The sequence below is a fragment of the Pelophylax lessonae genome, assembly GCF_965119305.1.
Source record: "Pelophylax lessonae genome assembly, contig: HAP1_SCAFFOLD_1148, whole genome shotgun sequence".
Lineage (NCBI taxonomy): Eukaryota > Metazoa > Chordata > Amphibia > Anura > Ranidae > Pelophylax > Pelophylax lessonae.
This window is the reverse complement of record NW_028119228.1, coordinates 7057-22722: the sequence shown is the minus strand read 5'-3', so window position 1 is coordinate 22722 and position 15666 is coordinate 7057. Positions and strand designations below refer to the sequence as shown.

The 15666-nt window shown below is 41.8% G+C and overlaps 1 protein-coding gene across 1 annotated transcript; it reads right to left on the bottom strand.

Annotated features, from left to right (window-relative positions):
* Nucleotides 1–11122: 11122 nt before the first annotated feature.
* LOC309544131 (olfactory receptor 11L1-like) lies at nucleotides 11123–12067 on the bottom strand (the record flags this gene model as incomplete). Its single annotated transcript, XM_082276507.1, has 1 exon — nucleotides 11123–12067. The coding sequence occupies one exon, from the start codon at nucleotides 12065–12067 to the stop codon at nucleotides 11123–11125; it is 945 nt and encodes a 314-aa protein (XP_082132633.1).
* Between the last annotated feature and the right edge of the window lie 3599 nt (nucleotides 12068–15666).

The following is a 15666-nucleotide window of genomic DNA, read 5'->3' as shown; positions in this document are numbered from 1 at the left end:
GTACACCTAAAAGGATGGATGAGGAAGAGGAGGAGGAGGAGTATAGAACAGGCAGCACCCTCAAAGCTTCAGAAGTATGAGATGAACCCCAAAAACTTGGAAAGGTGGATCTCACACGTACCGACACAGACTATTCCGCAATTTAATTGAGCCCCAAAGGTTTTTATTGAATAGCGGAATAGGAAATATGATAAAAAAAAGTGTATGTTTTTCACACGTACAGAAGCACACTAGGCCCCAATTACTATTGTTTGTACACCTAAAAGGATGGATGAGGAGGAGGAGGAGGAGGAGTATAGAACAGGCAGCACCCTCAAAGCTTCAGAAGTATGAGATGAACCCCAAAAACTTGGAAAGGTGGATCTCACACGTACCGACACAGACTATTCCGCAATTTAATTGAGCCCCAAAGGTTTTTATTGAATAGCGGAATAGGAAATATGATCAAAAAAAAGTGTATGTTTTTCACACGTACAGAAGCACACTAGGCCCCAATTACTATTGTTTGTACACCTAAAAGGATGGATGAGGAGGAGGAGGAGGAGGAGGAGGAGTATAGAACAGGCAGCACCCTCAAAGCTTCAGAAGTATGAGATGAACCCCAAAAACTTGGAAAGGTGGATCTCACACGTACCGACACAGACTATTCCGCAATTTAATTGAGCCCCAAAGGTTTTTATAGAATAGCGGAATAGGAAATATGATCAAAAAAAAGTGTATGTTTTTCACACGTACAGAAGCACACTAGGCCCCAATTACTATTGTTTGTACACCTAAAAGGATGGATGAGGAGGAGGAGTATAGAACAGGCAGCACCCTCAAAGCTTCAGAAGTATGAGATTGTGTTCACTGTACCCCACAAAGATTGTGTTCACTGTACCCCACAAAGATTGTGTTCACTGTACCCCACAAAGGTTTTGTTCACTGCACCCCACAAAGATTGTGTTCACTGCACTCCAAAAGGATTGTCTTCACTGCACCCCACAAAGGTTTTGTTCACTGCACCCCACAAAGATTGTGTTCACTGTACCCCACAAAGGTTTTGTTCACTGCACCCCACAAAGATTGTGTTCACTGTACCCCCCAAAGATTTTGTTCACTGCACCCCACAAGGATTGTCTTCACTGCACCCCACAAGGATTGTCTTCACTGCACCCCACAAGGATTGTCTTCACTGCACCCAACAAAGATTGTGTTCACTGTACCCCACAAAGATTTTGTTCACTGCACTCCAAAAGGATTGTCTTCACTGCACCCCACAAAGATTGTGTTCACTGTACCCCACAAAGGTTTTGTTCACTACACCCCACAAAGATTGTATTCACTGTACCCCACAAAGGTTTTGTTCACTGCACCCCACAAAAATTGTGTTCACTGTGCCCCCCAAAGATTTTGTTCACTGCACCCCACAAGGATTGTCTTCACTGCACCCCACAAGGATTGTCTTCACTGCACCTCACAAAGATTGTGTTCACTGTACCCCACAAAGGTTGTGTTCACTGCACCCCACAGAGGTTTTGTTCACTGCACCCCACAAAGATTGTGTTCACTGCACCCCACAAAGGTTTTGTTCACTGCACCCCACAAAGATTGTGTTCACTGTACCCCACAAAGATTGTGTTCACTGTACCCCACAAAGGTTGTGTTCACTGCACCCCACAAAGATTGTGTTCACTGTACCCCACAAAGGTTGTGTTCACTGCAACCCACAAAGGTTTTGTTCACTGCACCCCACAAAGATTGTGTTCACTGCACCCCACAAAGATTGTGTTCACTGTACCCCACAAAGGTTTTGTTCACTGCACCCCACAAAGATTGTGTTCACTGTACCCCACAAAGATTGTGTTCACTGCACTCCAAAAGGATTGTCTTCACTGCACCCCACAAAGATTGTGTTCACTGTACCCCACAAAGATTTTGTTCACTGCAACCCACAAAGATTGTGTTCACTGTACCCCACAAAGATTTTGTTCACTGCACTCCAAAAGGATTGTCTTCACTGCACCCCACAAAGATTGTGTTCACTGTACCCCACAAAGGTTTTGTTCACTGCACCCCACAAAGATTGTGTTCGCTGTACCCCACAAAGGTTTTGTTCACTGCACCCCACAAAGATTGTGTTCACTGTACCCCACAAAGATTGTGTTCACTGTACCCCACAAAGGTTTTGTTCACTGCACCCCACAAAGATTGTGTTCACTGTACCCCACAAAGGTTGTGTTCACTGCACCCCACAAAGGTTTTGTTCACTGCACCCCACAAAGGTTTTGTTCACTGTACCCCACAAAGGTTTTGTTCACTGCACCCCACAAAGATTGTGTTCACTGTACCCCACAAAGGTTTTGTTCACTGCACCCCACAAAGATTGTGTTCACTGTACCCCCCAAAGTTTTTGTTCACTGCACCCCACAAGGATTGTCTTCACTGCACCCCACAAGGATTGTCTTCACTGCACCCCACAAAGATTGTGTTCACTGTACCCCACAAAGATTTTGTTCACTGCACCCCACAAAGATTGTGTTCACTGTACCCCACAAAGATTTTGTTCACTGCACTCCAAAAGGATTGTCTTCACTGCACCCCACAAAGATTGTCTTCACTGTACCCCATAAAGGTTTTGTTCACTGCACCCCACACAGATTGTGTTCACTGTACCCCACAAAGGTTTTGTTCACTGCACCCCACAAAGATTGTGTTCACTGTACCCCACAAAGATTGTGTTCACTGTACCCCACAAAGGTTTTGTTCACTGCACCCCACAAGGATTGTCTTCACTGCACCCCACAAGGATTGTCTTCACTGCACCCCACAAAGATTGTGTTCACTGTACCCCACAAAGATTTTGTTCACTGCACCCCACAAAGATTGTGTTCACTGTACCCCACAAAGATTTTGTTCACTGCACTCCAAAATGATTGTCTTCACTGCACCCCACAAAGATTGTGTTCACTGTACCCCACAAAGGTTTTGTTCACTGCACCCCACAAAGATTGTGTTCACTGTACCCCACAAAGGTTTTGTTCACTGCACCCCACAAAGATTGTGTTCACTGTACCCCACAAAGGTTGTGTTCACTGCACCCCACAAAGGTTTTGTTCACTGCACCCCACAAAGATTGTGTTCACTGCACCCCACAAAGATTGTGTTCACTGTACCCCACAAAGATTTTGTTCACTGCACCCCACAAAGGTTTTGTTCACTGCACCCCACAAAGATTGTGTTCACTGCACCCCACAAATATTGTGTTCACTGTACCCCACAAAGATTTTGTTCACTGCACCCCACAAAGATTGTGTTCACTGTACCCCACAAAGATTTTGTTCACTGCACTCCAAAAGGATTGTCTTCACTGCACCCCACAAAGATTGTCTTCACTGTACCCCATAAAGGTTTTGTTCACTGCACCCCACAAAGATGTTCACTGTACCCCACAAAGGTTTTGTTCACTGCACCCCACAAAGATTGTGTTCACTGTACCCCACAAAGATTGTGTTCACTGTACCCCACAAAGGTTTTGTTCACTGCACCCCACAAGGATTGTCTTCACTGCACCCCACAAGGATTGTCTTCACTGCACCCCACAAAGATTGTGTTCACTGTACCCCACAAAGATTTTGTTCACTGCACCCCACAAAGATTGTGTTCACTGTACCCCACAAAGATTTTGTTCACTGCACTCCAAAAGGATTGTCTTCACTGCACCCCACAAAGATTGTGTTCACTGTACCCCACAAAGGTTTTGTTCACTGCACCCCACAAAGATTGTGTTCACTGTACCCCACAAAGGTTTTGTTCACTGCACCCCACAAAGATTGTGTTCACTGTACCCCACAAAGATTGTGTTCACTGTACCCCACAAAGGTTTTGTTCACTGCACCCCACAAAGATTGTGTTCACTGTACCCCACAAAGGTTGTGTTCACTGCACCCCACAAAGGTTTTGTTCACTGCACCCCACAAAGATTGTGTTCACTGCACCCCACAAAGATTGTGTTCACTGTACCCCACAAAGGTTTTGTTCACTGCACCCCACAAAGATTGTGTTCACTGTACCGCACAAAGATTGTGTTCACTGTACCCCACAAAGGTTTTGTTCACTGCACCCCACAAAGATTGTGTTCACTGTACCCCACAAAGGTTTTGTTCACTGCACCCCACAAAGATTGTGTTCACTGTACCCCACAAAGGTTTTGTTCACTGCACCCCACAAAGATTGTGTTCACTGTACCCCACAAAGATTGTGTTCACTGTACCCCACAAAGGTTTTGTTCACTGCACCCCACAAAGATTGTGTTCACTGTACCCCACAAAGGTTGTGTTCACTGCACCCCACAAAGGTTTTGTTCACTGCACCCCACAAAGATTGTGTTCACTGCACCCCACAAAGATTGTGTTCACTGTACCCCACAAAGGTTTTGTTCACTGCACCCCACAAAGATTGTGTTCACTGTACCGCACAAAGATTGTGTTCACTGTACCCCACAAAGGTTTTGTTCACTGCACCCCACAAAGATTGTGTTCACTGTACCCCACAAAGGTTGTGTTCACTGCACTCCAAAAGGATTGTCTTCACTGCACCCCACAAAGATTGTGTTCACTGTACCCCACAAAGATTTTGTTCACTGCAACCCACAAAGATTGTGTTCACTGCACCCCACAAAGATTTTGTTCACTGCACTCCAAAAGGATTGTCTTCACTGCACCCCACAAAGATTGTGTTCACTGTACCCCACAAAGGTTTTGTTCACTGCACCCCACAAAGATTGTGTTCACTGTACCCCACAAAGGTTTTGTTCACTGCACCCCACAAAGATTGTGTTCACTGTACCCCACAAAGATTGTGTTCACTGTACCCCACAAAGGTTTTGTTCACTGCACCCCACAAAGATTGTGTTCACTGTACCCCACAAAGGTTGTGTTCACTGCACCCCACAAAGGTTTTGTTCACTGCACCCCACAAAGGTTTTGTTCACTGTACCCCACAAAGGTTTTGTTCACTGCACCCCACAAAGATTGTGTTCACTGTACCCCACAAAGGTTTTGTTCACTGCACCCCACAAAGATTGTGTTCACTGTACCCCCCAAAGTTTTTGTTCACTGCACCCCACAAGGATTGTCTTCACTGCACCCCACAAGGATTGTCTTCACTGCACCCCACAAAGATTGTGTTCACTGTACCCCACAAAGATTTTGTTCACTGCACCCCACAAAGATTGTGTTCACTGTACCCCACAAAGATTTTGTTCACTGCACTCCAAAAGGATTGTCTTCACTGCACCCCACAAAGATTGTCTTCACTGTACCCCATAAAGGTTTTGTTCACTGCACCCCACAAAGATTGTGTTCACTGTACCCCACAAAGGTTTTGTTCACTGCACCCCACAAAGATTGTGTTCACTGTACCCCACAAAGATTGTGTTCACTGTACCCCACAAAGGTTTTGTTCACTGCACCCCACAAGGATTGTCTTCACTGCACCCCACAAGGATTGTCTTCACTGCACCCCACAAAGATTGTGTTCACTGTACCCCACAAAGATTTTGTTCACTGCACCCCACAAAGATTGTGTTCACTGTACCCCACAAAGATTTTGTTCACTGCACTCCAAAATGATTGTCTTCACTGCACCCCACAAAGATTGTGTTCACTGTACCCCACAAAGGTTTTGTTCACTGCACCCCACAAAGATTGTGTTCACTGTACCCCACAAAGGTTTTGTTCACTGCACCCCACCAAGATTGTGTTCACTGTACCCCACAAAGGTTGTGTTCACTGCACCCCACAAAGGTTTTGTTCACTGTACCCCACAAAGATTGTGTTCACTGCACCCCACAAAGATTGTGTTCACTGTACCCCACAAAGATTTTGTTCACTGCACCCCACAAAGGTTTTGTTCACTGCACCCCACAAAGATTGTGTTCACTGCACCCCACAAAGATTGTGTTCACTGTACCCCACAAAGATTTTGTTCACTGCACCCCACAAAGATTGTGTTCACTGTACCCCACAAAGATTTTGTTCACTGCACTCCAAAAGGATTGTCTTCACTGCACCCCACAAAGATTGTCTTCACTGTACCCCATAAAGGTTTTGTTCACTGCACCCCACAAAGATGTTCACTGTACCCCACAAAGGTTTTGTTCACTGCACCCCACAAAGATTGTGTTCACTGTACCCCACAAAGATTGTGTTCACTGTACCCCACAAAGGTTTTGTTCACTGCACCCCACAAGGATTGTCTTCACTGCACCCCACAAGGATTGTCTTCACTGCACCCCACAAAGATTGTGTTCACTGTACCCCACAAAGATTTTGTTCACTGCACCCCACAAAGATTGTGTTCACTGTACCCCACAAAGATTGTGTTCACTGCACTCCAAAAGGATTGTCTTCACTGCACCCCACAAAGATTGTGTTCACTGTACCCCACAAAGGTTTTGTTCACTGCACCCCACAAAGATTGTGTTCACTGTACCCCACAAAGGTTTTGTTCACTGCACCCCACAAAGATTGTGTTCACTGTACCCCACAAAGATTGTGTTCACTGTACCCCACAAAGGTTTTGTTCACTGCACCCCACAAAGATTGTGTTCACTGTACCCCACAAAGGTTGTGTTCACTGCACCCCACAAAGGTTTTGTTCACTGCACCCCACAAAGATTGTGTTCACTGCACCCCACAAAGATTGTGTTCACTGTACCCCACAAAGGTTTTGTTCACTGCACCCCACAAAGATTGTGTTCACTGTACCGCACAAAGATTGTGTTCACTGTACCCCACAAAGGTTTTGTTCACTGCACCCCACAAAGATTGTGTTCACTGTACCCCACAAAGGTTGTGTTCACTGCACCCCACAAAGGTTTTGTTCACTGCACCCCACAAAGATTGTGTTCACTGCACCCCACAAAGATTGTGTTCACTGTACCCCACAAAGGTTTTGTTCACTGCACCCCACAAAGATTGTGTTCACTGTACCCCACAAAGATTGTGTTCACTGCACTCCAAAAGGATTGTCTTCACTGCACCCCACAAAGATTGTGTTCACTGTACCCCACAAAGGTTTTGTTCACTGCACCCCACAAAGATTGTGTTCACTGTACCCCCCAAAGATTTTGTTCACTGCACCCCACAAGGATTGTCTTCACTGCACCCCACAAGGATTGTCTTCACTGCACCCCACAAAGATTGTGTTCACTGCACCCCACAAAGGTTTTGTTCACTGCACCCCACAAAGATTGTGTTCACTGTACCCCCCCAAAGATTTTGTTCACTGCACCCCCCAAGGATTGTCATCTCTACACCCCACAAAGATTGTGTTCACTGTACCCCCCAAAGATTTTGTTCACTGCACCCCACAAGGATTGTCTTCACTGCACCCCACAAGGATTGTCTTCACTGCACCCCACAAAGATTGTGTTCACTGTACCCCCACAAAGGTTTTGTTCACTGCACCCCACAAAGATTTTGTTCACTGCACTCCAAAAGGATTGTGTTCACTGCACCCCAAAAAGATTGTGTTCACTGCAGCCCACACACAGAAAAATGGATGTGGATCACTGACACCTGCCTATCTCCTATCCCACACCACACAGCAATATCGATTGTAGTTTGTAGAACACAGTTTCCCTAAAATTCAGCAGACTCTGTCCCTAACAGGATTGAGAAGAGATCGTAGATCAGGAGAACTAAGTGCAGACCCCACCCCACACAGCAATATCGATTGTAGTTTGTAGAACACTCTGACCCTAAAATTCAGCAGCAGCCTCTCCCTAACAGGATTGAGAAGAGATCGTAGATCAGGATTGAGTGCAGACCCCACCCCCCACACAGCAATATCGATTGTAGTTTGCAGAAGACACTGACCCTATAATTCAGCAGACTCTATCCCTAAAATGCCTACAACTCGCCCTGCCTAAACACTCCGACCTGTCCCTCAATTCTATCCGGACACAAATGGTTTTTTCCTGCCTATCTTTCCCTAATCAGCAGCCAGCACGTTGATGTGTGCTCTGTCCCTGATCTAAGCAGCATAATGACGCCGCTGCGGCTGCCTCGAACTTATAAAGACTTGGTCACATGCTTCAGACGGCCAATCACAGCTACTGAGACATTTGCAGGCATGGCTGGGATGGCTTAAGGCACACCAGTTAAACGATTGTTGATTGGCTGTTGAAAGCCCGCCATGAAAAGAGCGCCAAAGCATGCAAAACCCGGAAATAAAACGACCGAACACGGATTTTTACCCGAATATACAGTAAAGTGTCCGTGTTCGTGTTCGGGTAACAAAAATCCAATTATTCGGTACGAACACGAATAATACAGTCCGTGTTCGCTCAACACTACTCATTACAGTATCTACAGCTAGACCTAGGGTAAGCTACTACTCATGTTTGTTCTTATGGCATCGCATTGGGAAAACACATGTATAGACAAGGAATACATTGGCTGTGGTCTGATATGCAAAACTGTTTCTGAACCAGTATTGATGTGATGATTCTTTATATCTGTAATGTTTAAATTTATATTGATTGTTTGTACTGATATTTTTGATCACAGACATTTTTTGTGCCTCCTCCCCTGAAGAAGAAACTACAGTTTTCAAAACATGTTGGGATTACTGTTTCTGAATCACCATCTACAGGCTTCATACATGCCCTATTGTTGATTTGGTAACTGTATCATGGCACAGCTATTTGCACAATCTTGTCTGATGTACTAGTCTGTATGTATGTTTTTATAGGATCTGGAGTATCTTATGTACCCAGTCCTTTTCATGTGATTTTAAATTACCATGTACGATATGAAATAAACTTTTTTAATTTTTACATTTATACCTTTTCTCATTGTGTGCATGCTGTAATAAACCCCATTTGTGGACCAATGTTTTCCTTTGATATCTGAGAATAAACCACTGGCCAGAACTTGCCCAGTATGCAATTGAACTGCTAGGCTGCCCTGCATCCAGCGTGCTTTCCAAACAGGTATTCAGTGCTGCTGGAGGTTTTGTTACTGATAACAGAATGCGTCTGTGCACAAACTCCGTGGACCGTCTGACATTTGTCAAAATGTATCAGTCCCGGATTACCAGCAGCTTTGAAGCTCCTGATGCCGATGTCGCTGATTAGGTGTTTTTGGAATCTTGGCAATACTTCTAGACTGACTGTTGTGGGTGTTGATTTTATCTGGAATAATTTTTTTGTTGAAGGTTTCAATGGGCACAATTAACGCCCAAAGATAAATCTTGTTCCCAGTGCTCTACATTGTGGGCTCATACAGACTGGCTCCCCAAGCCGTTGTTTAAAAACTAAAGAAAGCTGGCAGGGATGTCATTTTTTTGGCTTTATAAATGCAATTATTGCTGCAGCAGCTTCTATACAGATGTGCCACTTTACAGGTAGACTAAGGGGACCCCCCAGGCTCTATATTGAAAGGAATTTTCAATTTTTATTGTTATTTCCTATTTTTCTGCTTTCATTTTAAGCATCAGTAAATCACTGCTCATTATAAAATTACATTTTTTACAAACTTTTTTTCATTGACAGGTGTCCCCCAGGGCAGTACCCAGACACCCATACCCTTTGTATGCCCAGTTACTTGCATATAAGCCTTCAAAATGGCCACTTTTGATTTTTACAGTTTGAGTCCCATAGACTTCAATGGGGTTCGTTTTTTGGTTCTCAACTTTTGTGATGTTCGAAAGTTCTGGTGCGAACCAAACAGGGGGTTGTTCGGCCCATCCCTACTCTACAACAAACAAATGATTTTTGTCAAGATACTCCCAAAGGGTTAAGTATTTCAAAAGGGAAGGTGCCGACATTGCTGGATTCCAGGACAGGTAAGTGTCCTAATATTAAAAGTCTGACATTTAATTTTTGGAGGGGGGGGGGCCGGAACACCACTTTAAGTACTTCTAAAGGGATGGTAACACTGCAACTTTCCTCTTTTTCTTATTGGAACACTACAAGGCACCAGCTGATTAATAATGAAAAAATCACTCCGATTCAGATTCACTCGACACACAACATACCGTAGGCATTTGCACAAAGGGTTAAAGCAGAGCTCCTTCAAAAGTGGAACTACCGCTTATCTGCCTCCTTCCCCCTGTTTTTGACAGGTACCCTGTCCCTACTTCTGTCGGACCTCGCCGTGGCAAGGTAAATCAGCAAGGCTTCACTGCCGGGTTCCCTCACCGGCAATGGCGGCAGCAGCATCCGAAACATTGGCTGCGGTGCCGACATTGCTGGATTCCAGGACAGGTAAGTGTCCTAATATTAAAAGTCTGACATTTAATTTTTGAAGGGGGGGGCGGAACAACACTTTAAGTACTTCTAAAGGGATGATAACACTGCAACTTTCCTCTTTTTCTTATTAGAACACTACAAGGCACCAGCTGATTAATAATGAAAAAATCACTATGATTCAGATTCACTCGACACACAACATACCGTAGGCATCAGCACAAAATTTGTTACAATCCTTGCAATGTGCATTGGTAAGGGCAGTATTGTTTTTTTTTTTGTCAACAAAAGTGGAGTTTCTCTATAAGAATTTATGGATAAATAAAAGAGGGAGTTTCAAGAGAAAGGGGTGCTTTTATTATTACAACATATTCCACTCCTTAGAAAATAAAATACAATACATATTCTTTTCAATGATATCTGTAAGATCTTATTTATTATTTATAAAATGGTAGCCATATAAAAGATGCAAATACAAAACAATTTGAAGGGCAGTCTTGCCAGGACCTCTACTGACTGCATTTTTTGCAGAAATGTAAGCCACGGTCATTTTAGGCCATAGCAGAGGAGATTTTCAACTGCCTTAGGCAATTAGATTTAAAAGTTTCTATCCTTCTGTAGAAGTAGCAGTAGTTTACGGGGCAAGATAATCTACACAAGACAACTAAACAAATGCTTTTCTACTGCACAGAGGGAGATCTGTGACTAGTGGCAACCCTCCTTTAGACTTCACAGTTTGCCTCAACAGCCTCTCCACTGGGGCCCCTTTCCCACCACAGGTCCCATAGCAGGTGCATGGGCTGTTATAGTTATAGATGCACCACTGGCTGGAAACAATCCCCTCTAGTCTATTGGTAAGCAATGATTTTGTACCCTTGACAATGTTTAATAATCTTTCAGATATATTCTCTTTAAAATGACTTTTCTCAAAGCAATTCTTATTTCCTTATTCCTTAACGTATAAATGATTGGGTTGAATAGTGGGGTTATGATTGTGTTAAAAAGAGATAAAAGTTTGTTGAGGTTTAGTGAATATCCCCTTGATGGGGCTATATAAAGTGTTATAAGTGTACCATAATAAGTAGACACAACTGCCAAATGAGAGCTACAAGTTGAGAAGACCTTTTTTCGGCTAGCAATGGAGGAGATCTGAAGAATTGATGTAAAGATACAAATATATGTGACAATGACAAAGATTATTTGAGCAATGGCAATTCCAATTGCCGTAATAGATACCTGAATTTCAACTTGTTTCGTGTCAGAACAGGAAAGGTTGAGAAGAGGAGCAAGGTCACAGAAAAAATGGTCAATAGTATTTGGACCACAAAAGTCTAATTCAACCACAAGAATTTCTGTGATCATTGCAAGAAGAAAACCAGCCATCCAGCATAACGTTGCCAAGAAATTAGGGAGTCTGTTCTTCATAATTATTGAATAGTGCAATGGGTTACATATGGCCAAATATCGATCATATGACATTACTGTCAATAGACAACACTCTATAATAGCAGAAGCACCAAAGATATATAACTGTATTTCACAAGATAAAGATGAAATGTGGCCTCTACCTGTTAGAATGACTTGTAAGGTTTTTGGGCCTACGTTTGTACTGATCATTATATCACAGAAAGAAAGGTGAGATAGAAAGAAATACATGGGAGACTTAAGAGAGAGGGTCGTTGACACTAATGCAATAATGAGGATATTCCCAACCATGGTGGCCACATAAATTAGAAGCAGGAGAAGAAAGAAGAGACTTTGAAAACTGTGAAGATCTTCATATCCCAAAAGGATGAAATCACTAACTGAAGTGTGGTTGTACTTGGTCATTTCCTGAAGATACAATTTACTTTTGATCCATTTAAATCAAATGTGGCATGCACAGATCAAAGTAAATGTAAAAGGTCTTGTATGACAGGAGCATATGAGGCACTTCAAAAAGTGAGAAAAAAATTACTGAACCATAACAACGCATTAGCTTAGTCACCATTATTTAACAAACCCAAGCCTTTTGTGACATCACAGGGGCAAGTCAAAGAACTTAGTTACCACTGATTGACAGATTTGCAGTCTTGATATGTGTTGGTCTGTTGTGTACTTTATTGACGAGCACCAGATGCTATATATTGTATATACTGTATCTTCAGTACCCGTCTCATACTGGAGATACCTTTATTGCTCTTGTATGTTTTACTATTTCATCATATTCCACTTCATTAAGAAATGTATTTGTAAAGACAATGCCGAAACAGAAAATAAAACCATGTCTTATTTTTGATCAACAGTTACGGTAGACTAGGTTCACTTCCCTGCCATGTTTTTAATTACATTATATAAAACTCTCACAAATATTTCCTTGACCTGAAAGAGTTGTGAAAAGAGATGTTTTTGTATTTCATCCTACAATTAATTAAAAGAATGTGTACCAAGTGCTTGTACTGGACTTCAACAAATGTGAGGACATTTTTTTGCCTCCTTTTTTGATTTGCTTTATTTTTTCGACGTTGTTCTATTTTTCTTTTATCTTTATTTATCAGGCCTTATCCGTAAAAGACAAAAGAAAGTTGTAAAGAGCTGAAAATATAAGGTTATATGGACGTATGAATTCTTAAGATACAGATAACTATTTCCTATTCAGTTGTGACAATGAAAATGTCTTAAATGTGTTCATTCACAAATCTCAGCTATCCTCTTTATTTGTTATATTTTTCTTTTATCTGTATTTATGAGGCCTTATCCGTAAAAGACAAAAGAAAATTGTAAAGAGCTGAATGTATAAGGTTCTATGGACGTATAAAATCGAAAGATACAGATAACTATTTCCTATTCATTTGCGACAATGAAAATGTCTTAAATGTGTTCATTCACAAATCTCAGCTATCCTTTTTAATTATTTTGATTGCATCTTCATGATAATAAATATTGCAGAATAAATCAATAATCAGTTCAGTTGTATACATCCCAGAAAAGTATATAAGAAACCAAGCACAAGCAAAAATGTTCACGTGTTGATTTTGTTGATTGATTTGTCAGGTGTTGAGTTCTTCTTTTGGAAAAAACTTACAAATGATTGAATAAATATATGCAATAATTTTATTACAACAATATCCTAAAATTCATTGGGCACAGACCCCTAAAAATCAATGAAATGGTAAACAGAAGAAACACACAACTTTACAGCCTTCAAGAGAGGCACCCCCCACGATGTATATAGATACATTTGGACAATAAGTATAGAGACCAATGAAGAATGGAGTCTAATGGTCATCAAAGCACTGTGTAGAGACATCAAAGGACATTTGTAATATAAAGAACATATGCACATCTATCAATGAGGGGTGCAAAAATTCCAACGCGTTTCACATTATTGGCTTCTTCAGGGGTATATTGGGTGTCGTTGGATATGGTTGCTGAAAGATGAAAATATCATATAATAGTATAAAGCATATCATATAATAGCATATCCCAAAGATTCCAACAAATAATAATAAATAAAAAATAGGTATTATCAAGGAAAAACTCAAATAAATCAATATTACAGAATCACCAGGTTATGCTTGGTTTCCTATGGTAATACATATTGTTGATCCTTTTGTAAGTACTTGGACTGCAATAGGCAAGATAAAATCCAGTGTACTAAAATTCAAGCAGATTTTCATTTATCTTAACATCATCGTATTTTCCAAAATAAAAAATAAACGTTAATATGCACATATCTTTTTATAGCTTGAGAGTAACAACCAACGTATCAGAAATTATGTCCGGGGATTGGGATTTATTAACCTAACAAGCAGGACTGAAAAGTCCCCTGTGAGAATCAGTTATTGTTTTGACGCCAGGATCGATGGGGAAATTAGGAATAGCCTTAAAAAATGTTTTGAAATTCTGCTTATGCTATTGAATAATCACAAAATAATATTAATGTCAAAACCCAACTCTGCTCTTTGTCGTTTATATGGTTTGATGTTCCATACTGATTCAAATACAGTAATGTTAGTCAAAAATAAGGACATTTATTACTAAAATACTATGTATTATAACCACTTGTCATTTAGAAAAAAGTATTAACCCTTTCAAATCTCAGGATAATTACAACCTTCGTAATCTGTCTTAATTTAGTTTTTTTGGTGAGCAGCAGTTTACTCACCAATAACTTTTTACCTTTTTTGTACTCCACAATGATTTTCATACTTTTTTGTAGTACACATAGCACATAGAAATTGACAATTGAGAAAAAATGCAATTTTAATTTGTTTAACCCCTAAATACTTGGCACTTTCTCCCCCTTTCTACCCAGTCCAATTTTCAGCTTTCAGTGCTCTCACAATTGAATGATAATTGTACGGTCATGGAAGGCTGTACCCAAACTCATTTGAGACAGATAGAGCTTTATTTTGGTGGTATTAATTCACCACTGAGGTTTTTTATTCTTTGCTAAAAAAAAAAGTACCATACATTTGAAAAAAACAACTTTTTCTTAGTTACTGTTGAACATTTTGTAAATAAGTAATTTTTCACCTTCACTGATGTTCACTGATAAAGCGGCACTGAAGGGCACTAATGAGGTTGCACTAATGAGGAGGCACTGATAGGCAGCACTGATGTGGCACTAATGAGATGGCACTGAAGGGCACTGATGAGTTGCACTGATGATGAGATACTAATATGCAGCACTGATGAACACTGATAGGCAACACTTAAATGCAGCACAGATGGGTACTGATAGGCGGCACTGATAGGCACCGATAAGTGGCACTGATGGACACTGATATGTGCCACTGATGGGCACTGATAGGCGGCACTGATGGGCACTGATAGGTGGCACTGGTGGGCACTGTTAGGTGGCACTGATTGGCAGCACTGATGGGTAATGATAGGTGTCACTGATGACCAGGCTCAAATGGGCACTAAAAGGCAGCACTGACTGGCATCACAGCTGGGCCCTGACTTGAATTACTGCTGTGCACTGTTGGGGCTGCACCGATAATCAGGGCACTAATTATCTGTGCAGTTCTCCCCTGTGAGGAAATGCAGCTGATCTGCTCTCCTCTCCTCACACAGTGCCTGCTTGAGGAGAGGGAAGCAGATAACCGGCATTTTCCTGTTTACATGTGATCAGCTGTGACTGGACACAGCCAATCACATGGGTAAAGAGTCTTGTCATCGGCTCCTTACCGGGATCGGTGATGCGCCATGTCACAGGGACATATGACGTCATCCCAGAATGAGAGAACCACCCTGCCGCAATCATTTGTCAATACGAAGGGTAGGAGGTGGTTAAAGCATAGAGTAAATATTCTGCAATATCAATTTGAATTATTTTCACATACAGGACTTCAAATATGTGTAGGTTTTGATATTTTGATCCAAACTTCAAAAGAGTTGAAGCTGTTATAGCTGCAAAAGGTGGGCCAAGTCAATATTGAACC